The 22,990-nt window shown below is 45.4% G+C and overlaps 1 protein-coding gene across 1 annotated transcript in view; it reads right to left on the reverse strand.

Moving 5' to 3' along the window:
- LOC143519522 (uncharacterized) overlaps window positions 1-16,077 on the reverse strand; it is a 22,142-nt gene extending 6,065 nt beyond the window's left edge. The window contains exons 1-7 of the mRNA XM_077013069.1: window positions 15,923-16,077; window positions 14,917-15,076; window positions 12,907-12,978; window positions 12,012-12,088; window positions 9,032-9,132; window positions 6,548-6,664; window positions 4,842-4,916 (exon numbers count right to left, since the gene is read on the reverse strand). Coding sequence (XP_076869184.1) covers window positions 4,842-4,916; window positions 6,548-6,664; window positions 9,032-9,132; window positions 12,012-12,088; window positions 12,907-12,978; window positions 14,917-15,076; window positions 15,923-15,985 — 665 coding nt within the window. The 5' untranslated portion in view covers window positions 15,986-16,077. The remainder of the gene's footprint in view (window positions 1-4,841; window positions 4,917-6,547; window positions 6,665-9,031; window positions 9,133-12,011; window positions 12,089-12,906; window positions 12,979-14,916; window positions 15,077-15,922) is intronic.
- Window positions 16,078-22,990: the final 6,913 nt, after the last annotated feature.

Raw genomic sequence — 22,990 nt, forward strand, 5'->3', positions numbered from 1 at the left:
ACACACACACACACAGTCAGATCATCCCCATGCATGATAAGGACGGTTAAAAATGTTCATTGCTCTGCACGTGGCTGCTTAGAGTCTCCTCATCGTCCATAGTACCATAATATGAGAGTGCAGATAACAGGGTAAGATTATCGTAACTATTACAGACAAAACACTTGCTGAACAATGACATTACAATCATTTTACTGGACCCAGCCGTGTTGGGTACGCTGGCCCGAACACATTTTACAAATAATAACCAGCCACTACCTACCAGAACTGTGGTCTTTTGAATGGATGGACACAGTACCTCACTACCAAAGCCTGATATGAAATGATTCTTCCAGTAACTGTCAAACAAGACGTGTAAATTACACGAAGTGTCGCATGACCTATTGCACAGAAAACGCAGGCCAGCCTAGCTCGACGCCACAATGGAAGAATCACGGCACAGCTTTAGCGCAGTGTGGCTAGCGGCCACAAGGGGGAGGTGGAGGTCCACTCTCGGGCATTATTGCAGCATGAGCGACACCACAGTGTCCCACTAAATGTGGCACTGAGTCAATACTATAGATTAGGTGGAGGTAAATACACAAGGGTCTGTACAGTCTGCTTCAATAGTGGAGAGTGGCTGCAGTCGCTAGAGTCCTAGAAGTGCTAATTACTGTTAACTGACATCCTGGTTTCCCCTCTGAAATCTCACAGGATTTAACACACTGGTTTCCAGTTTAACGGATACTAGCCACGCCATGTCTTCAGTTAAGCTTCAAAGAGCAAAGATCATTGATAGAATAGATTGCATCTCAGAGATCTGAAGATCTCTCCATCTCAAACACACACACACACACACACACACACACACACACACACACACACACACACACACACCCCCACACACACGTTAGCCTACACATAAGTAATCAAATAAACCAACAATGAACTGGGCTGTACTGAATAATGTATGCAAATGTACAAAGGATGTCATAATATACAAACGGGGCAATTAGAGATGTCATGTGAGTTTTAAACGTGTACCCTACACACACACACGCACGCTGGTCTTCCTGCTAGTGTGGCAGCAGTGTTTTTGCCGCTCTGCAGTACTGTTTATAGCCCCTGATCTCAGCCCCGGTCCCCCAGAGACCTCTGACATGGAGCGCTATTACCTGAGCAGCTCTAAGGGAGGCGGGGCTAAGGGCGGGGCTAGGGGCGGGGCCTGGTCAGTAGGATTTAAAGCTTCACTCCTACAGATTATAATCCTCAGTATCATTTTTCCCTACAACAGGAGCAGGGGGTGTGTCTTAAATAATCCAGGTTAAGCAAATGCTGACCTGACACGAATACCGTTAGGTTGTCTTAAATACAACAAACTAAAGAGTGTAGAATAAGTCTGGCGGACCCTAAAGGCGAACTGAGGTACTGCGGCTGTTTACGGGACACAGGAACATGGTTCTGATGTCTGGACATCATGCACACAGTCTTATTTTTGTCTTCGTTTTTCTGCAGTTGTTTTATGACTGTCCTATGATTAAATAAAACATATAATAATGTTACAATTAACCAAATACTATTGAAAATAGTCAAAAGTGATGTTTAAGATGAGATCAGAGCAATACCTGTGATTGTTATTGTTTATTTGTGTTTATTTAGTTAGATATACTTAGCTTAGCCAGGCCTACTCAGGATGGATCCTGTGTAAAATTAGTGTAAAAAAAGTTACATTTAGCTATGTACATACTTTTGGAATTGTTTAACTATACATCAGTCAGACTCATTACTAATTTGACCCTAAAATATTGCTTTATCTTATGTACAATCCCATATCAGTCACTATCACAAGCACACAAGTTAATAGTGGTGTACAGATTGGCTCATGCGTGTATTAGTCATCTAACTACATCAACGAGCTTCTCCCACTACAGCACACATCCGTTCTCACGCCAGAGGACTGCAGGGCGCTCAAGACTGACTTGTTTACCCCGTCATAACCCGAAGAGACAGTTGTTTCCAAGCTCCTGGCTTGAAAATTCACTTCCAATTTGGGAAAACCTGTCAGAAGGGCCAAATGGTGGATGAAGATGAGGATGAACATCACATACTGCCCAGCTGTGAGCTCCCTGAGCTGGACAAAGCTGAACTGATACTGCCCTGCTACCAAATGTAGAGCAAACATCTCCCAGATATCTCCGAAGGCAAATCTCCCCTGACCGCGTAATTAAGACTATGGCTGGTCATAATCTACGACACTTCATCTAGGACGCCATGACTGGGCGACTCTGCCATCAGTCTTTGGCGTGTAGCCCGAGTGTTTGAAGCTGAACGTGCTGGTCAGTTGTGTCGGTGCGTTTGTTTGTAGTATTCTTAGCTGCCTCTCTCCCTGTGAGGACAGGATACACAGCAAAGGGTCCAGCACACTGAGTTCAGCTCAGTCCGGCTCGAGGGCCTGGTCAATAAAATGGGTTTGATGTGCACTCCCGGTGCCTGCTGGGTAAACTCGGGAAGCGTCGGAATCAATATGGCTTTGAAGGACTCTCTCCAGCTCCTATTAGGTAGTCTCCTACCTAAAGGAACAGGCCCAGAGGCCAAACTAATAGAAGCAGACATGAGATTTGCCAAACACTACACCTGCCCATCCAACAATCACAAACAGACACGGATACGAGCAGCAGGTCTACATTTAAAACTACAATTACTGTCGTTGATAACAGATTTAAAATTATTTAGTTAAATACTTAAAATGAAATATTATTATGATGTTAAAGTCAGGACTATTACACTATGTTTTAGAGAAGGCTGTACACCAATAACTTCTTAGTCCTGAGGTACCTCACAAACCATTCAAATGAAATGTTAAAAAACTTTTAACAGTCATGCTAACTGAGCTATTTCTATTGATTTACAGTGGAGATTAATGTTAAAACCTACAAACATTGGGTATCTAAAAGACTGGCACTGTCAGACCATAGACAGTGTGCAGTTTCAATATATCGACCTTGCTGTGCCAGATCAACTTGTATGGACTCGACGCCCATGACCATTCCACTACCATGGCAGTAATAATGATAGTACTAATACCGTCAGCGGTGGTCCTGTGGTCCAAGACTATAACCAGGCAGGAGAGGGCAGACAGGATGTGCATGGCAACACGCAGGTGGCGATCTGTAATTGGACACTTATTATCCAATCCGTAATAAAGTAGCTGGTAAGTGATGGTAGAAGGAAGATCTTTCTAATAGTGGTTGGTGAGTGAAAAATATCAACTATTGATTAGATTCAATAGAGTTAATTAGATTTAAGTTTAGGTGTGTTGTTAACAGATAAAGTTTTATGTACTAGTACATATTCATTCATGTTTACGTTTATGCTGTTGGCAATTATTTTAACCAAAAGACAGTTTGTTGGCTTTGACTTTCTCCTGTGGTATGAATTATTGCGTCTCAGGCCAAAACAAGCCGGTAAGCACACGGACTTTGATTCCCGTTGGAGACTAAAAACTTCAGCAAGACTGAGGTCGTCCATCACGCAGTGAGCGTATTTCGGATTTTGGAGTCAGGTTAATGAATTACGCAGTAAACCTTCACCACTCTTGTTTATGTCATTGGAAAAGTGAAAAAAAAAAACACTGTAGCTTTCTAAGAGCAGCGACGACTTTCAGAAACGACGGACCATAGAGGGACGTGTCCAACCACATCCTGGAACACAACGTCCTCCGCCACAATGGAACATCAACAGCACGCGTTTTATAAAAAAAAAAAAAAAAAAGTTTATTTGAGAACCAAATAAACCCTGTCTCCAATAAACCAAGCAGGTATGGCAGTAATAGGAGAAGCTAATTTAAACAGTGCAGGGCTGACTGAGTATTAGATGTCTGCATATTTAATTTAGAACGCCTACGGAGGGCGACTTCCTCCAGTTACAGAAGTAACAGAATGGGTTACACAACAGCGTGTGCATTATATTAACGTAAGTTGTAAGTTAATATCCCCGGCATTTATTTTGTCATGCCTGAGTAACAGGACTCCATGTCTGCCATTTTGTATTTGCTGGAGACCGAGCGCATAAGAACCAAAGGGTAATTGGACACACGTCCCAAATAAATGGTTCTCGCATCACTTTCAGACACATACGAGTGAGGTCACCATGACGAAATCATTCCTTACGTAGCAAAGCTCGCGTGGCGTTACGGACGCTGGGGAATTAATAACAGCAGTCAGAGGCTGGGAAGTATTACGGGACATGGCAGGGGCAGGTGGCCCACCAGGGCGGCGCTGTTTGCTGATGTAGCAAACCTCTGACACTCCTTCGCAGCTCAGTATAGAGGAGTAAGGTGCTGGGGACACCTTGGTCCTGGGTTTGAGTCCAGGGAGAACCATAATGATAAATATGCACGTTGCTCTGGATATCAGCATCTGCACATTACTGGAAACGTACTGCAAACGGAATATGTTCGTCATTTCAAAAGGCGCGTCTCGATCCAACTGTAGTGTAAATATTTATTCATTACGCAGGAAATGTCTGGGTGTGTTTAGTGCTTCCATCACAGATTACTGTACAGATAGAATAGAAGAAAGCTGCTGTATTATTTATTCTGTATTAACCATGTCAACTCACTGATTAAAATGGCTCCATGTGTTGAACGAACTGACATTGGAATCACATCAGTGTGCCCTCTCCACCACTCACTCACTCACTCACTCACTCACTCACTCACTCACTCACTCACTCACTCACTCACTCACTCACTCACTCACTCACTCACTCACTCACTCACTCACTCACTCACTCACTCACTCACTCACTCTCACTCTCACTCTCACTCTCTCACTCTCTCACTCTCTCTTCTGATGACTCACCAGTATTGCCGCCACGTCTCATCTTCAAAGATGTCATCTGGAATCGGGTCGATCAGCACCAGGTCCAACACTTGCCTGAACAGACACAGAAACGGCAATTGAGGCCGTGCGCGAGAGCCAGCCGTGGGCGGGGCGCGAGAGCCAGCCGTGGGCGGGGCGCGAGAGCCAGCCGTGGGCGGGGCGCGAGAGCCAGCCGTGGGCGGGGCGCGAGAGCCAGCCGTGGGCGGGGCGCGAGAGCCAGCCGTGGGCGGGGCGCGAGAGCCAGCCGTGGGCGGGGCCCGGCCACAGCCTCCCCGGTTGATTAACGAGTGGGCATGATGCACGTGATGCCTGTGGCCAGGCCGATCCCCGCTGCAGGACTGATGGGGTCGTCGGCACCGCGGGGGCGGTATTGGGCGGTATTTTCGTTCCGTGACCGCCGCGGGGGCCAGGCGGGCTTAATTTATGGGGCTGGCGGTCGTGCATCAGCGATGATGGAGCGCTAAATCAGCCGGAGGGAGGGAAGGACCATAATTAACCTACGGTGCAGGAGGGATTTATGGAGCACCACACGGGCACCCTGCTGCGCCTTTGGCCATCACTGGTGGAAGTGGAGGTGGAGGTCTGGACTGTCCCCAGCGGGGAGAAGTAATTGGCACTTATAGCGCTAAAGGAAAGGTCCAGAAGCTCTTCCACATAGTTAGAGGGGATCACTGTCGCTACGAGATCCTGATCTTGTATATCAGAACGGGAGTAAACGTTAAACTGCACTGAGCGGGTCCAGTACACTCCGTTATGTTAAAATCCACAGGTTCTATTGCTCCAGAACTATCCTCTATCTATTTCCTCATCCCAGGGCAACTAAATATCCACAATATGTAATACATTAAATTAAATCTGAAATGAGAAACTGGCAATTACCTCCTTAACTCACCAGGGGGCTCCAAAGACAATTTGTGAATTTCATGGTTAATACAATAAAATCCGGAAAATTGGTCAAAGTACGCTTGGTGAGCCATGATTGGTTTAGTCCTGCTCATTTTGAAACACAAAATACATTTCCCACAGGAGTGGGTAAAGCGCAAAGCGTGATCGTGTCGGCGTCTCACGTGACATCAAAAAGTAAGAGAAAAGAAGGCAGGCGACAGAATGAGAGGCCTCCTCTACCGTCAGTCAAAGTGCAGTGAAATGAAGGTCAGGGCAGGATGCTGCTCAGAAACACTGAACATTAACGTCAGCGCCGTCAGCTAGAACTGCTGTTTAGCCCCGGACTGACGCGATGGCCCCAGCTCCCTATAATTATCCAACCCATTCAGCCCGATCAAACATGCTAATTGGTGGATACCAGCCTCCATTCGTTGTCATTTGCATAATGTTTATTGGTGGCTGTGCACTTTTATTCATTGTTTGAGAGAATTAGCATTTCTGACTGAACGATCCTTATAAAGGATCACGGGTCGCTTTCCTGACACTACAGACACAAACCTCCTTCTGCTGAGTGTCTCCAGACTGGAGACATCCACATTAATGTATTATGAGCAATGTCATAGGAAAAAGCGGTGACTCTGGTATTGCTCTATTCTGTCCTATTATTCGATTATGCGTCAGTATGCACAATGTAAGTAACCGCCAGGACCCTGACCTCCACACTCCAAACACTACCATCCCTGGTTCGCCCAACTAGGTCTGCCAAACCTCGTTGAACGCTTAAATGCAAGAAGTCTTACGCGTCGTGGATGTGGCTGTAGAATCGGACGTTGAGCGCGCCCAGCTCCGAGCCAACCAGAATGAAGGGCGTCGCGATCTCGGCAGCCTTGACCAACCGGTGGAGGTCGTCCACCATCCTGAGGAGAGAGGGAGTGAAACAGAGAGAGACACAGAGAGACATGCAGGTCAACCCCTTGGAGGGACGCCAGCGAGAGACAGCGGAGTGAGTGAGGGGCAGACACAGCGTGTCCGACGCCTCATTCGTCACCGCGGAGCGGTATGACGCGCATGTCCGCTGACCCCCGACCCCCTGCTCCAATTCTCTAGACAGCGGCGCAGACATTAACAGAACAGTCAGCTCCGTCCTTGTCTAGGACACAGAAGACCAACCAGGCCAACCAGCTACGTACAGCTAAATTCAATTAGCAATATGCACCAGGAGACAGAGAGGAAAAAGGTCAGGGAGAATTTTTACTGACATTGTCGTTAACCAAAGGGCCAAAAACACTTTGGAAGGTTTAAGATGTCATAAATCTTTGGGCCATTTATTCTGACATTACAGAAGCGATGCTGAATTACCAAACGAAAAAAGTAATAATTCTCGTCTTGGTATCCAGACAACTTTGTCCTGTGCTGTGCCATCGGCCAGAAATACGCACAAGACGTCAGGCACCTCATATGTCTGTGAGTGTGTGAGTGCTGACTGGTGCGTAAACTGTCAAAATACAGCACGTGTTTGTGTGTTCACTTTCAAGAAATGTATACCACAAACATATAAAAGCTAATAAATGTCAGACAGATCAGACGGCTGTATTCAGTATCACTAATGTTACTACAAAAGCTGATGAATGCAACAATTGATCTAGTCTGCCTTCTCCACAACTGATCTGGAGTCAGCTCGTTGTCCCCGGATGGTTGTGACACAACAGAGCCAGATGGAGTGACATGGAACGACAAGGGCACACACACACACACACACACACACACACACACACACACACACACACACACACACACACACACACACACACACACACACACACACACCTACACACACACACACACACACACACACACACACTCACACATACACACACACACACACACACTCACACATACACACACACACACACCTACACACACACACACCTACACACACACACACCTACACACACCTACACACACCTACACACACCTACACACACACACCTACAACACGGTCAAACAGGGCGCCCTGCGGTGACTGAAAATGGAGCGGGCCTGGGACAGGGGGCGACTGTGTGCCCTTGTAGAGCGTGAAAGGTCGTCGCCAGGGGAGACGCGAGTCCTGCATCATGAATATAGAGCAGACTGCTGCTCTGAGATCACACAGTCTGATGTGTGAAAAGTCTGATTGCACCGACACAAGGAAGTAGTGACTACAACATAACGAGCAGCAGCCCTGAGCAGATGGAGGTCAGTGCTGATCATTGATTTTTGCCCTTCTAACACGCCTAATGGGTGCATGGACGCCTGTTCAACGCTGTCGTTGTGTGAAAATGAAATCACTGAAATGAATTCACAACATTCAAGTTATGAGGGCAAACACCGACCCCACCACAACCACATCACACCACCACACCACACACCCACACCACAATACCACCAACACACCACCACCACACACCCACACCACCACACCCACACCACCACCACCACACACCCACACCACCATACCACCACACCACAATATCACCAACACACCACCACCACACACCACCATACCACCACACCACAATACCACCAACACACCACCACCACACACCCACACCACCACAATACCACCAACACACCACCACCACACCACACACCCACACCACAATACCACCAACACACCACCACCACACACCCACACCACCACACCCACACCACCACCACCACACCACAATATCACCAACACACCACCACCACACACCCACACCACCATACCACCACACCACAATACCACCAACACACCACCACCACACACCCACACCCACACCACCACACCACTACACACCCACACCACCCACCACACCACACCACACCACACCACCACACCAGTCTCCAGCCGGTGCCTCCTGCTGCATGTTTCACTGAAAGTGTTACAGAAGACCTGTGATCACATCAGGACCGTGGAGGAAGAAAGCCCAGCCCCTATCACCAAATATTTTATTGTAGATTTCCAATCATTTCCAATGATTCTGAATATTTGTATTTATTTAAATGTTCAGCTGTGATTATACAGTACCCACATAGCCAATGCTATACAAGACAGCAATTAACATTTCCCAATTAGCATTCAACTTTTCACATCACAGCATGAAACAGCTTTTCAATCAGCATTTCAATCTCATCACTGATCATAATCAATTTTATTTAACTTTTTTCTTCAATAGTTTTAGTTCCGTTTTAAGTTTGAAATAAATATAATAGGATGAAACAGGATGATGGGTGTAAGGGGGGCGCCGTCTAAGCCCACATACCTTCCAGAAGTGGACTGCTGCCACACCTTTTCCATTCCTGTGGTCTCGTTCTGCATGGTTCTTCTGCTGAAACCCAGCCCAACTCGGTCATATGCACACACCTGAGGGTGAAAGAACCACAGACCTACCTCAGCACTAAAGACCTACCTCAGTACCAAAGGTCTATCTCAGTACCAAAGATCTACCTCAGAACCAGACCTGTCACTCCATCACTGCAGCAGTCCCATCTCAGCACTACAGACCTACCTCAGCACTACAGACCTACCTCAGCACTACAGACCTACCACATCAATAAAGACCTACCTCGGCACTACAGACCTACCTCGGCACTACAGACCTACCTCAGCATTACAGACCTACCTCAGCACTACAGACCTACCACATCAATACAGACCTGCCTCAGCACTACAGACCTGCCACATCAATACAGACCTACCACATCAATACAGACCTGCCTCAGCACTACAGACCTACACTCACCGGCCAATTTATTAGGTACACCTGTCCAACTGCTGATTAATGCAAATGTCGAATCAGCCAATCACATGACAGCAACTCAATGCATTTAGGCATGTAGACATGACCAAGACGATCTGCTGCAGTTCAAACCGAGCATCAGAATGGAGAAGAAAGGTGATTTAAGTGACTTTGAACGTGGCATGTTTGTTGGTGCCAGACGCGCTGGTCTGAGTATTTCAGAAACTGCTGATCTACTGGGATGTTGATGCCAGAGGAGAATGGACAGACTGGTTCAAGCTGATAGAACGGCCACAGTACCTCAAATAACCAGTCGTTTTAACTGAGACATGCAGAAGAGCATCTCTGAATGCACAACACGTCGAACCTTGAGGTGGATGGGCTACAGCAGCAGAAGACCATAACGGGTGTCACTCCTGTCTGCTAAGAACAGGATACTGAGGCTACAATTTGCGCAGGCTCACCAGAATTGGACAACAGAAGATTGGAAAAACTGGTGCTTCGTGACTTCGTGACCCTGATGGTAGGGTCAGAATTTGGCGTCAACAACATGGATCTATTTTGCGTTGTATCAACGGTTCAGGTTGGTGGTGGTGCAGTGGTGTGGAGAACATTTTCCTGGCACATGTTGGGCCCATGAGGAATGTTTCTAATACCTTGTTGAATCTGTGCCATGAAGGATTAAGGCAGTTCTGAAGGCAAAATGGGGTCTAACCCAGTACTTGCAAGGTGTACCTAATAAAGTGGCCGGTAAGTGTACATCACTATGTCGGCACCACATATACCTCAGCACTACAAACCAATATCAGCACCACAGACCTACCCATGAGAACATACCTTCCTTGGCTCCACAGACCTGCTCAAGGCCACAGACCACCCACAGCACCACGCGGCTGCCTCAAAGCTGTACAACAAAACCCACATGAGATGAAGGAACACCTCTGAAGAGGTATCAGGCTGCCGTCTTCACCTGGTGGGTCGACACATACATGTCTATATGTCGTTGCTGTCAGACCCTAAGGTGAACAAATCCAGACCTGAGCAAGGCTGATATACCTGCTGAACCCTCTCAAAGCCTCTGAAGGTCAGCACCAAGCGACCAAGCACCCTGCCTACAGTGCCAACACAACTCAGCCGGGTCAGTCAGCAAGCTGCTATTTCTGATGTTGGCCAGCAACGGGGCAGAGAGAGGGCAGAGAGAGGGCTCTCTACCAGCTGCACAACGCTGCCAGCTCCTGGCATTCAGAACTCACCATCTCATTCCAAGCAAAGAAATATATAAATCAAGCAAAAAAATAAAAAGAGTCCTGCCTAGCCAGCCCAGCTCTGCGACACATCCTTCCAAATGTTTCTGAAGCTCCAGGCGCCCATCAGAGCCTTTTCACAAACAGCACGCTGATTCACCAGGGCATTACCACAACGCAGTGCCGCGTTGTGATGTAGCCGTTTTTTTGGAAACTCCTTTCGAGTCTGAGGTGGAGACGTGACGATCCGCACAAAGTCTGTGACCTTTACACAAGATGGTGCACACAAGACAGATCTGGTGATATAACGAGGTGATGTAATGCCTGAACACAAGTCCAAAAATCCGGTGTCCATCTCTTGGTAACAAATGCGTTCATTACAAATTCATTAGAGATCGTTTGTCCGTACTGTGCCCCTACAAAGACGTACACATGCTGAGCATGGCTTGGTCTGTCCTGCCCCTGCCGGAAGTGGCAGGAAAAATATTGTCTAACCCGTAAGGGGAGGCACCGTGCCTGCCGCAGCCATTGGCGGACGGGTTAGGGCGGTCGGTCGGCGAGTTGGGTCTGTGAGAGCCGCGACCCACGCTGACGTCCACACCGCCATGATGGAGGGCGGCACTGTGGACCATCGGAGGACATCACCGTTCGCTGAGTCGCCACAAACATCACACACACAGATCGACGCGAACCCACTAGCCGCCTCCCCACTCGTTCGGACTCCCACGACACCCATGTGTCCCGCATCACATCCACATCACGCGCCCTCTCCCCGTCCCTAATCCGGAACCGTCAGGACAACGTCAGATCATCAGAACGTCCCGACACAAATATTCCCCGAAATGTCTTGCTGCAGTTTACTCAAAGCTACATTCATAGTTTATCATTTCCCTCGCCAGCTAAACACAGTAACCGACATGCTGCTCACCGATTCACAAAAGATACGACGGCGAAGCTGCTTTGGATCTTACGTGGTGCTGGAGGTGGTATTCATCGACATTTCCCTAAGGGTCCTACTGCACGTTGTGCATATACAGCGTCCATACACACATCACAGTAACACATTGTATTATGCCTGTAACATGCTTCTAAAGGGCTTTGTTTCAGTTCAGCATTCAAAGGCATTTCCCAGTATCAGTGCAAATACCGCACATCCACAAGCAACATACGATGAGTCCCGCTGAAACACGGACGGTCCCGCGGTCTCTGTCGACATCGCCAGGCAACCACTACAAAGTCAACGACCTGATTCGGCTCACCGTGGTTGCGTGTGACACGCTCTCCTGCACATGGTGCCAAACGTCGGAGGACATCCCAGTCGGGGCGTCCAGAAGCACTATGGACGGGAGGAAGACACAGGAGGTTCAGGTCGTGGACCACCAACACCACCATCGTGGTTCAGGTCGTGGACCACCACCATCGCTGCTGCTTGAGGTCTGGGAAGACCCTCGGAGATTAGGTTAGATTTATGCTCACAAAATGTTCAAGTGGTGGGTGTGGCAACACAGGAGAATTTGAAATTAAGCAACACTTCAGGTTTAAAACAAAGGAATTGAGCCATAAATAAATATATGAATAAATGGACTTGCATTTGGAGTACAAATTAAAAGCACCTAGTCCATTCAGTGTCTATTTCCTGTCTTTAACTTCCACAGGTAATTGTAACTCTGGCTCCGAACCATTTCTGACATGTTACTATCAGGCTTTACATTTAAAATGCTGCTGACTGTTTCAGACTGCTTTGTCTTTAGAAGGTAGCAGTTGTGTCTCCTTTAACCCCAGTGTTTCAGGGCATTACAGTGAATATGAAGAGGAATACCGCACAGCCATCTCACTGCTATCATTTGTGATTGTGATAACATTAAGAATGCACTGATGGGCCCCTGATGTGATTACACAATAGCGTGTATTATTTTCGCTACAATCATTTACTCTTGTTTGATTACTCCCATGACTCATCAAACCCCCCAGCTTGACTGTCCAATCTCAATGAGGCTGGTGGTGATGTGTTAGAGATCTCATTTGCATATCCCCGCCTTCTGTAATACCAGTGTAATCAGAGTCAATACTGCAATGTCAATTAACAAACAATATATTGTGCAGCCCTGTCTTCCAAAACAAAGCAGCAGCTACCAAAACAAGCAATGCGCTCACCAACAGGCTCTCCTTGTCCTTTGCAAACCAGGCTGATCTTCTGGCCAAGACCAACGTCTATCAGTTGTGCACCTAGAAAAGAAAAACAGAAGATTACAAACTACAATATCATTTTTTTTAATTCATGAGCTCTACTTACATTTGTTTACAGATCACTATGTGGACAAATGTATTGAGACACATCTCACAATCATCTCAATTGAATTTAAGATGTCTCATTAAGTTCCACTGGCACAGGTGTATAACATCAAGCACCTACCCATGCAGTATGCCATTACACACATTTGTGAAAGAATGGGTCGCTCTAAAGAGCTCAGTGAATTCAGGTGTGGTACCATAATAAGATGCAACTATTGCGACCAGTCAGTTTATAAAATTTCTTCCCTCCTGGATATCCCACGATAAACTCTCTCGGAGTTACTGATGAGTTGATTCAGCAATAGCAGAGATCCCAACCTCCTCTGGCATGAACATCAGCACAAAAACTGCACGGGGAGCTTCATGGCGTGGGGTTTCCATCACAGTGCAGCTGCATGCAAGCCTTACATCACCAATCACAATGCCAAGCATAGGATGGTGTAAAGCAGGGGTAATCAATGAAATCAATGAAAAAAAAAGGACGGCGTTCGGGTCCGGATCCGGACCGCGGTCCGCCATTTGGTGATACCTGGTGTAAAGCATTGGATTCGAAAGGAGTGGAAAGGTGTTCTGTGGAGTGATGGATCACGCTTCTCTATCTGGCGTCTGACGCACGAGTCTCGGTTTGGTGAACACTAGAACAACGTTACCTGCCAGATTGCACTGAGCCATCCGTCAGTTTTGATGAAGGAGCGAAAATGCTGTGGGGTTGTTTTTCAGGGGTTTTGCGTCTTAGTTCCAGGGAAGGGAAATCTCAATGCCACAGCCAGCATGCTTCAGATACCAAGACCTTCTGGAATTTTGGGGAAGGCCCTTTTCTGTTCCAGTATGACTGTGCACCAGTGCAAAAATCAAGGTTCTGAAAGGCATAGGTGGGTGGGTTTGGTTTACAAGAAGTTCACTGGCCTGCACAAAGCCATGACCTCACCCACTTTGGGATGATCCAACACCTTTAGGATGAACTAGAACAGAGATTACAATCCAGTGCTCTCTTCACTGGCTTCCAGTAACGGCACACATCAGATATAAAACCTTGATGCTTGCTTACAAAGCCAAAATGGACTGGCCCCTCCCTACATGATGTCCATGGTCAAAAGCCGATCCGTACAGCGAACACTCAGAACCTCAAGCTTGGCTAGACTCGAGACTCCATGCTTAAAGTCTCATGGAAGACAAAGGTCCAGACTATTCTCCGTCCTGGCTCCAAGATGGTGGAACGATCTTCCATTAGCTGCTAGGACTGCAGAGTCTATTGCTATCTTCAAGCGTAGACTGAAGACTCACCTGATTGTTGAGTTCTTACCAGAGCACTAACTCAGCTGATACCACTTGCCGTTGTTCTTAAATTGTATGTCTATGGTTATTTGTGCTTCTTGGCAAATGTCTAACTTGCAAAACACTAGGTAATGACATTGACTCCTGTAGTTTAGTAGTAGTCTGACTCAATGGTGTCTTGAATTCTGCCCTATCTGTACTATTACCTAGGATGTATTCTGTGATCAGAAGCAAAGCACTTTGTAAGTCACTCTGGATAAGAGCGTCTGCTAAATGCCATAAATGTAAATGTAAATGTACCTCTTGTGCTACATTAGTGTCTGACCTTACGAGTGAGCAGAAATTCCCACGGACATCTACCCAGAAAAGTAGAAGCCAGAAATGCAGCACCGTGTTCATTAATGCCGTATTAATGCCTATGGATTAATGCCTATGGACACACCTGAAGGTGTAATGTGTAGGCGTCCCAATACTTTTGTCCATATAGTGTAACTAGACATCTGCCAGCTATGTTCATTCTTTTGTTGCGACTGCATTCGGGACACCACGCTGCAGTCCACATGAGAAGGTGAGAAGATGAGAAGGTGACCGCCCTACCTTGGGGTCTAAGCTCTTGTCCTTCTCGTTGAAGGGAAGCATAGTTGAGGAAAGGCGGTACAAAGAGAATAAGGAGGACAATTTTCCCTAAAAAAATCAACCTGGCTGAGCAGCTCTTCCCAGGCTGCTCTCCATTCACAGTAAGATCATCCTCTGCTGCCTGCAAGATAAAAACATGGATTCATTCACTTTTTTAAAAATCAGCCCCTCTAACATCCCCCATCAATTAGGACATTTTTCTCAATTTAAATGGGAACATTTCTGCAGTATTGAAAGTGTCCAATAGTATCAATAGCGGTCTTCCAAATTGAACATTTTACTTTTACAGATTTTTTACAACGTTCGTGTTTGCCTGGTCATTATGGAATATTCTGTATAGTGTGATGAGGCGGGACGTTTAATCCACTTGCAGAAATCCAGAAAACGTTCAGTATGAGTATGCACTATAACTGGGTTACATATAAAAACATGCACGTTTTACATGGTTATGCCCCTTTCGTGACACCCTTCCCACATACTCATAATTTTACATTTGAGACTTTCAAATCATATACTACATAAAAGTTCCATCTATTGTTTGGGAGCAAATACAGTGTTAGCATTAAATGTACGTTGTGTAACAAATAACATGTAGGTATTGTATAGGACAAACCAGCTGCTGGTCTAACCTAACAGCTAACCTTCTGTATCGGTTACTAGTTGATACATCAATTTGTTATATCTATGATATATTTCTATATCAGAGTTATGAGCTGTCTAATGTTTATATTCACTGAACCTTTAAGGTGAGGTTTTCTGGCTGTAAGACAGACTACAACTAATATTAAGCTACAACTAATATTAGTGGTGGAGACACATACTGTGTGAAACAGGTAACTGGTTAGTCGTGAGGCGGCTGCGTCTTCAGTGTTAGCCAGCTAGCGTACACATACCTACACATTACTCTTGGTTTTGTGACTTATCAAAACTTATTAACATCACAGATGGGATTTGTAAAGTTTATAACCTTTTTTCTGTCCGGCTGAACATTTTCACCGGTTTCTTGGCCGACCGCTCTCTTTCGCAACATGTTACCGTTCAGGCGAACGGTGGTTGAATGGGGTCTTGAAGTCTTGAAGAACGGTGGCCGCAGAAGACCAAACTGCCTCGGCGCTGCCGCGAAATCGCTACGTTGCGTTTTCAGGCGCTGAAGTGTTCTGTCCTGTGTTGTCCTGTGTTTCAGCCACCAGAGCAATGAATTTTGTACACTTTAATGTACAAATAAAATAGAATAGAGAGCAGGAAAACAATTTCCAGGTGCCTGTCTTTAGACGTTAAAGTGTTGAAAATGAACTGGTGGACATATTTACAGTTAGATATGTAAGCTAAACTCTTTTCCCGCTCAAAGTGCATGAAGGAGCTAACATAAGCTAGAGCTGTGTGAAACTGTGGGTCTTATATTCAGAGAGATATTGCAAAGTAACTGCATAAACTGTAAAGGTTTTTTTATCAGCTAGTTATCAAAATGAACACTGCACAGCTGATGAAAGATCACTGTCCGAAAACGTCCTGTTTCTCTGGAATCGTAAGCTACCCCGCAGTTTATATTAGCAATGCGATTTATGTATTATTACATTTATATTACTACAGTACTCCAGTTGTTCATAATCGTCTTCGTGTATTTGTATACATGTGTAGGCTACCCGTTGGAACCACAAGGTAAAAAATGTCAGATGTTCATATGGGGACATTTGACAGATATACACACCATGTGACATTTTCAGGAGAATCCAGAATTATTTTAGCATGTGTACTACTTTGAATGTTTTAATACACTGCTGTTCTAACCAGTTTCCTGAGCAGATGAGATACAGTGTGACCCCCTCGCCCAAAGCACCGGGCCCCTGATGGAACACAGTTGCAGAAGCTGCAGACAGTGGAGTAAAGCTCACTCGAATCAAAGAACCGTCCTGCAATGCCACTAATGACCTGTAGGAGTCTCTCTCCAACATCCTCTGCTTTCGGCTGCAGGTGGATAGCAGTTGATGTGTGAATACTTCTAGCAAAGCTGTAAACAGACTGAGCTCAAACGTGAATCAGCAGAGGAAAGTGCAAAGCCAACGCTAGCACAACATACTACGACCACACAGAGGCTTAAAACACTGCATCTACATTGCCCCGTTCGATTTGTAATCATGTATACAGTGATAATGGAATTAGCAAGAGACAATTTGCGTTTTTGTATAAATGAGTGAAATAGCAAAATCAGCATCATTCTCCCTAAGACCTTTGAAATATATTTGACTGTCGTAAACTATAGCCTAGGCCGGTAAAGAATATCCCTTCTCCACAGGAGGCCACTGAGGTAGGCTAAATGAAACCAGGCCTGTTTCCAGATAAAGAAACCACGTAAAAGGGAACCAGGCCTATAGAAATAGATCCTCCCTATGTCTGGAATCGGGGTCTGAAAATCGCAGGTAATCACAAACACGGTTTGTCTGCGGCGTTCTGCACAAGCAATGTTTTCCCTGATAGCAGCGCGGCATGGAATCAGATAGGAGTAATCTTCACCTGCCAATCATGCACTATTCATGTGGTCCATATAATTTCACGATGTTGCCACACACACTTCTGATGCTGCACCAGAAGAGCCCACAAATGCTCAGGTACTGCATGAACATGGCTGCTTTTAAACGACAGCGACCAAAAAAACCTCAAAAGGCGTAAAGGCAAGTATGTCACCCGGGACAGAGGGCCATGGAGAAGCGCATTCATTCACTGGGGTAATTAAAAAGAGCCAGGCAGGTAAGGATGATGAATGACAGTTATTCACTTGGCTGTCGGGTAGCGTGGCGTTAGGTATTTTGGAACGGCGGAGATGAGGCCTAGCAGAAGGTTATGTTTCCGTAGACGGGGAGCGGGTCCTACAGCTCCTCCATGGGACTGCTCGCCATCTTCAGGAAGGTTAAATGAACTTGGCAGAACCCTGAACGTATGGCATAACGTTGTTTTGACAGCGTCTTGCTACAGTGTTTTAGAAGCGTTTACATGGAGTTTTTTTATCATGTTTTATGTTTTTTTCTAATCTAACCTTGCTAAATATATGAAGGAATATCAACTCAGTAAAGACTCAATTATAATGGATGATTTCTTTGTAAGTAGCTCTGTAAAAGTAGAAACCCTTGGACAGGGTTTCAACATGAGGACACAGTAATATGTAATTTCATATTATACTTGGCAGGGTAGCTTGCTTTACCGATATCGGTACCATGCCCGACTGAGTCCAGATCAGTGGATGCTTCCCACTCCCTGAAGTGTTTAGTTATTCATCTTGTGTTTTAAGTTCATATTTGGGCCATGGTGTCTCAGAGCATAATCTGGGTCTCATCAACAGCTGATGTAAATGGGCTGAAATCCTGGGGTACTCTGTCTCCTCCTATCCATTGATTTACAATAATTACTCCTGTAAAATTAACTCTGAGACACGCTTGAAGGAAACAAGCAAAAATGTGCAGAATGGTCATGTCGGCCAGCTGTTTGCTGTATGGTCAGCTGCCATTGATCACTTGGTTTGTCTTCATTGGGGTTCTCGTCAAGATGCAGACACACTCTAATGTTAAACAGCACCATAAGTGCCTTTCCCCTGCTGAAAACCAGATTTTTGTGGATGACCGTGGTCAGACTGGCCCTTGGAAATAGGGTCTTTATATTCAATTACTCTGACAGAGCCTCTGTATTTTCGCCGCATGTTCATCACAGTGAAAGACCGCTCCATAAAATTAAAAAGGAGCACGAAACCTGAGAGTTCCGCCTTGGCGAACTAAAGTGGATCGCGCCGTCTGCTTCGCTGAGATGAGGTTCAGCGTTGTTATCGCAAGGTCAGGCGGAGAAGGAGAGCCATGGAGCCATCCGCCCAGCCGCCACTCACTACGCTGCCGCCCTGTTTCATATACATCCTGCCTACACAAATCCTGCTGGAGCCCATGATCAGGGAAGGGGGGGTAAATTGTTCATGAATCATTGAACAGAGGGAGGGTATAAACTTCTGTGGATTCAGTATTCATTGCACAGCTTTACAGAGGCGGCATTTCAAACTGACTAGCGGTTGTGATACATTAATAACCATTTTCAGCACTTTAAAGCAATTTAATAGGCCGCCTTACCATTAAATGTTTCCCAAATGTGCAGTACTCTTATAGGGGCGCCAGATCAAAGCCAAAATGACATTGGCTTGTCACAATGTCATTCTCTATTGTGTAATTTAAAGGGGATCTATTATGTTCATTTTTTTATGTTCATAATTTTATTTTCTGGATTTACATGTATAGATTTACATGCTTCGATGTTTCAAAAGCACATAATTTTTCTAATACTGTACATCGCTTTGCACCCTCTGTCTGGAATGGTATATTAGAGCTCCTGTGTCTTTAAGTCCCCCGCAAAGGGACATGCAGTTATCTGCAGGCAGGCAGAACTCAGCATAATATGTGTGTAAAAATACTGGGGTGTGACGAACTCAAGCAGGCAAACACTCGCAGAAAAGTAGCAAATGTTTTAATGTGAAAAGAAACGGGTCCACAAAAGTAGTCCATACAAACATCAGAGAGCAAAGACACAGAGCCAAAGGGGAGTCAGAACCACGGTCAGAAAACAGGTCCACATCCATGAACCAGAATACATAGTCAACAAATCCAGAGGGCAATCCAAACAACAACAGCCAGCTGACAAAAACCACAAAACACACAAAGATTAAGTAGAGGGGGACTGCTCAGTATGCACATGAATCCCTGCTGACAATAGTTCACAAGGCAAGAATAAAACTTCAGAGTCCTTATATGGATTGTAAATAGATTGTTTCCTGATTGTGTAGGCTTTTCTTGACTGTCAAAGGCATTCTGGGAAATAGAGTGGAAACCTGTAGTTCTCTGCCGAGTGGAGGGGCTGGCAGTCTGAGTCATATAGAGGCATAGAAACTTTGACGTAGAAACTTTGCTAGCTGGTTAGCAGAAGACTGTGGTGGATTACAACCATAACATTACAGCTTGAAATCATAAATCCACCTTAAAAAAAACATTGAAGCATTTTCTCACAATTTTAGGCAAAAGTGGGCCTGCAGCTAATTAGCAAAACCATTATAACAGAATAAGATTAGTTATCAAGTTAGCCTTATTAGCTGGGAAGTGTACACCTGAGCACTGTTTTTGATGCAGTCCTCCAAGATGTGCTAGGGACACAGTAAAATAATTGGAAGAGTGGAGGGAACAGTATTGAAAAGGAAGTTCAGCCACCGACTCCTTTGTCTACCTTTGGCAGAGCATACTAAGTATTCACAGCATCTCCTTGACATGGCTACAAAACTGAACAAACTCTTCCCACCTTGCATATTGGTGGGAAATATGGAACGTTTTTATGAGATTACATCATCTTGTAACAACGAAAAGTGTGACATTCCAACAAATCACCTCAGAGAGCTGAAATAAGTGGTTTATTTGGGAGAGATTTTCTCCGCTGTGTACTCGAGGCTTTGTAACTTCACAGACTGTTTATATGCTTGGAAAGCTAGAGCACTAAAAGAATTAGAAACCCCAGAAAAGTATAAATGGTCACTTTAATTAAATAACACTTTTTATTTTTGAGACGTTTAATATCACAATATCTGACATTTTTTGTGATTCCTTTCTATGCATTTTGTGGTAAAAGCAGAATCCAGATAATTTTAGAAGTTCATTTGGCTGTTACTCTACACCAATCCCTTTGAAAGTCAATAAAATCTATTCTTCGATTTTGATGGCTAAAAACAAAATGCTAATAAATTGGCATTGTCAGATGGTCAACCTATGATCCAGTCACGTTCCAAGGGAGGTTCTTGGACTCTCCTCCTAGTCTGCTTTGAATTTAATCACTAAGGACAAGAGAAGGACATGCCCAAGGACTGACCAGAGGACTTGAGTACATGGCCTTTTGTTATTTACACATCAGATGTCCTCAACAAGCTCATCTGTTGGCAGACGTGTTCGTCATTTGTTGTCGGAATACCCACATGCGGATCCAAGCCTTACACACTGCAGATGGTGGATAAAACGCTCCGAACATGGAAGTGAACTTCCAAGCCAAGCGTCCGAGTTTTAGTGCCAGAGTGGACCGATCCGCTCTTGTGCGGTGCAGACATTAACAGAGGATTATGAGCAAACAAGAAGGTGCTATATATCTGTGCCTATATGTGTTTGCGCTCTCAGGTTAGTGTATATTGCGGAGGAAGAATATAGTGGACACAAGATGGTTTGAAATCTCATGGTTTCTGTAAAACCATGAACAACTTTTAGAGAACCAATCAAAAACAGAGTTTTTTTCAGTGTTCTTTGTTGTACAGTGTCCTTTTCTGTCAGTACTTGGGCTCTCTCTAGTTGACAGTGCAATGGAAACAATATAATAGTGTCACTAAGATGGAAATGCACAGCAGGGTCAGGTCTCCCTGACATCTTCCCTGACATTTCCTCTGTGTCTTCATATGTCAGACACCACCCCACAACCCAACCTGACATGTCTGAGCTGCTCTTTCATGTGACGTAGGCTGGTTATCAAAAATCCAAAAGGGCCGGTTTAACTTTGTTTGTCTTCCATATTCATTTGAGTGCAGTGTAGTGGACAGGATGAGCTCATTCTCACTCTGACGGCAGTAAGAAACAGGGCAGCAGCAGCTCACGTGGTGTGAATCATCTCTCCTCGCAGGACCGACCTACTCCCCACCGCCAGGGTGGCCCAATGGATGCAAGTCAAAAACAAGACTAACACAAATTCTGGCAACACAAATAGACTGCTTTTTCATATTTGGTCTGAAAAGACAGTGTGTGCGCATGTGTGTGTGTGCATGCTTGACTTGCATACACATTCACATACACACACACACACACTGAACGTCAAGAGAAGTCCTTTGGTGCATACACAGAACACCCTAAACAATAGGACACTCACACATTTATGCTCCTGGTAACAATAATGCCCCAAGTCTGTCTTCACTGTATCTTGTGACTTTGCTTCCCAATATAGTTCTATCTGCAGCAGACCTTTACACACCTCTATGCGCTCAGCTGACTTTAATCGATACTTCTTTGGGCATTTGAAGAAGCAGAACTCCAGAATTTGAGCGAGCGGCGGTGGCACCGGCGAACCCAAGTCCCAGCCCCACCCTGACATTTCTCCACTCTTTTCCACGGCGACAACGGGAGACGCAGCGGTAATTGAGATAAAAATAAGAGCCCGTGAAAACCCATTTCCTATTTGCCATATCTGTTCATCAGATAGGCCGAGTTAACAGGAAAACATATCCGTGCGGGGTGAGCCCTATCACGAAAGGGCATCGTCCATCTCTGCCAGGCACACGTGGGAAAAGCGGCAGGTGTTCATATCTGCCCAACCCCTCCCCACCCCAACCTGATTTCTTGCCAATATTAATTCAGCCCAGATATCACCGTCGTCAGACGCCGTCATCTCCTCCACCCTTTTTCCTTTTCAGTTTTCCCATTGTTACAAGCTTCCCATTGTTCTAAGGTGAAACACATATCAGATTTAGTTTGAAGATTTTTTTCTGAAAGCATGGCATTATTTTCATGTAACATGAGATTTAGCACTATATTGCAAGACAATAAGCTTTCATCTCCTTTCCACGAGAGACGAAATATACAGTTATGTATCAATGATGTGCCTTTGCTCACTTGAAAAGATCAAAGTGTTTATATCGTCCCATACGCAAGCATTACAAAGGGTTTGAATGAGTTATAACACTCATTCTGCTCATGAAGAGTGTAGTAGCTGGAATCTTCGAGCAGTAGAAAGTGCAGAAGAATCGGTAGAAACTGTGCAGTGCAATGGGTCAGAACACAAATAAACTAATACAGGACACTTAAGCCTAATTTCTCTTCAAAGCCACCACAAAAGCAGCAGGCAATGTAATCAAGGCCCATTCCAAAGTCTGGCCATTTTGCGTGGGTCTAATCCAATTTTACATCTAAAACACCAGCGTCCCGGTGTCCACGTGCAGTAGTGTGTCTCGGTACACGATGGGGGTGTGGATCCAGTTTTTCCTTGTGTTTTGTTG

This window comes from Brachyhypopomus gauderio, chromosome 7 (assembly GCF_052324685.1).
Source record: "Brachyhypopomus gauderio isolate BG-103 chromosome 7, BGAUD_0.2, whole genome shotgun sequence".
Taxonomy (NCBI): Eukaryota; Metazoa; Chordata; class Actinopteri; order Gymnotiformes; family Hypopomidae; genus Brachyhypopomus; species Brachyhypopomus gauderio.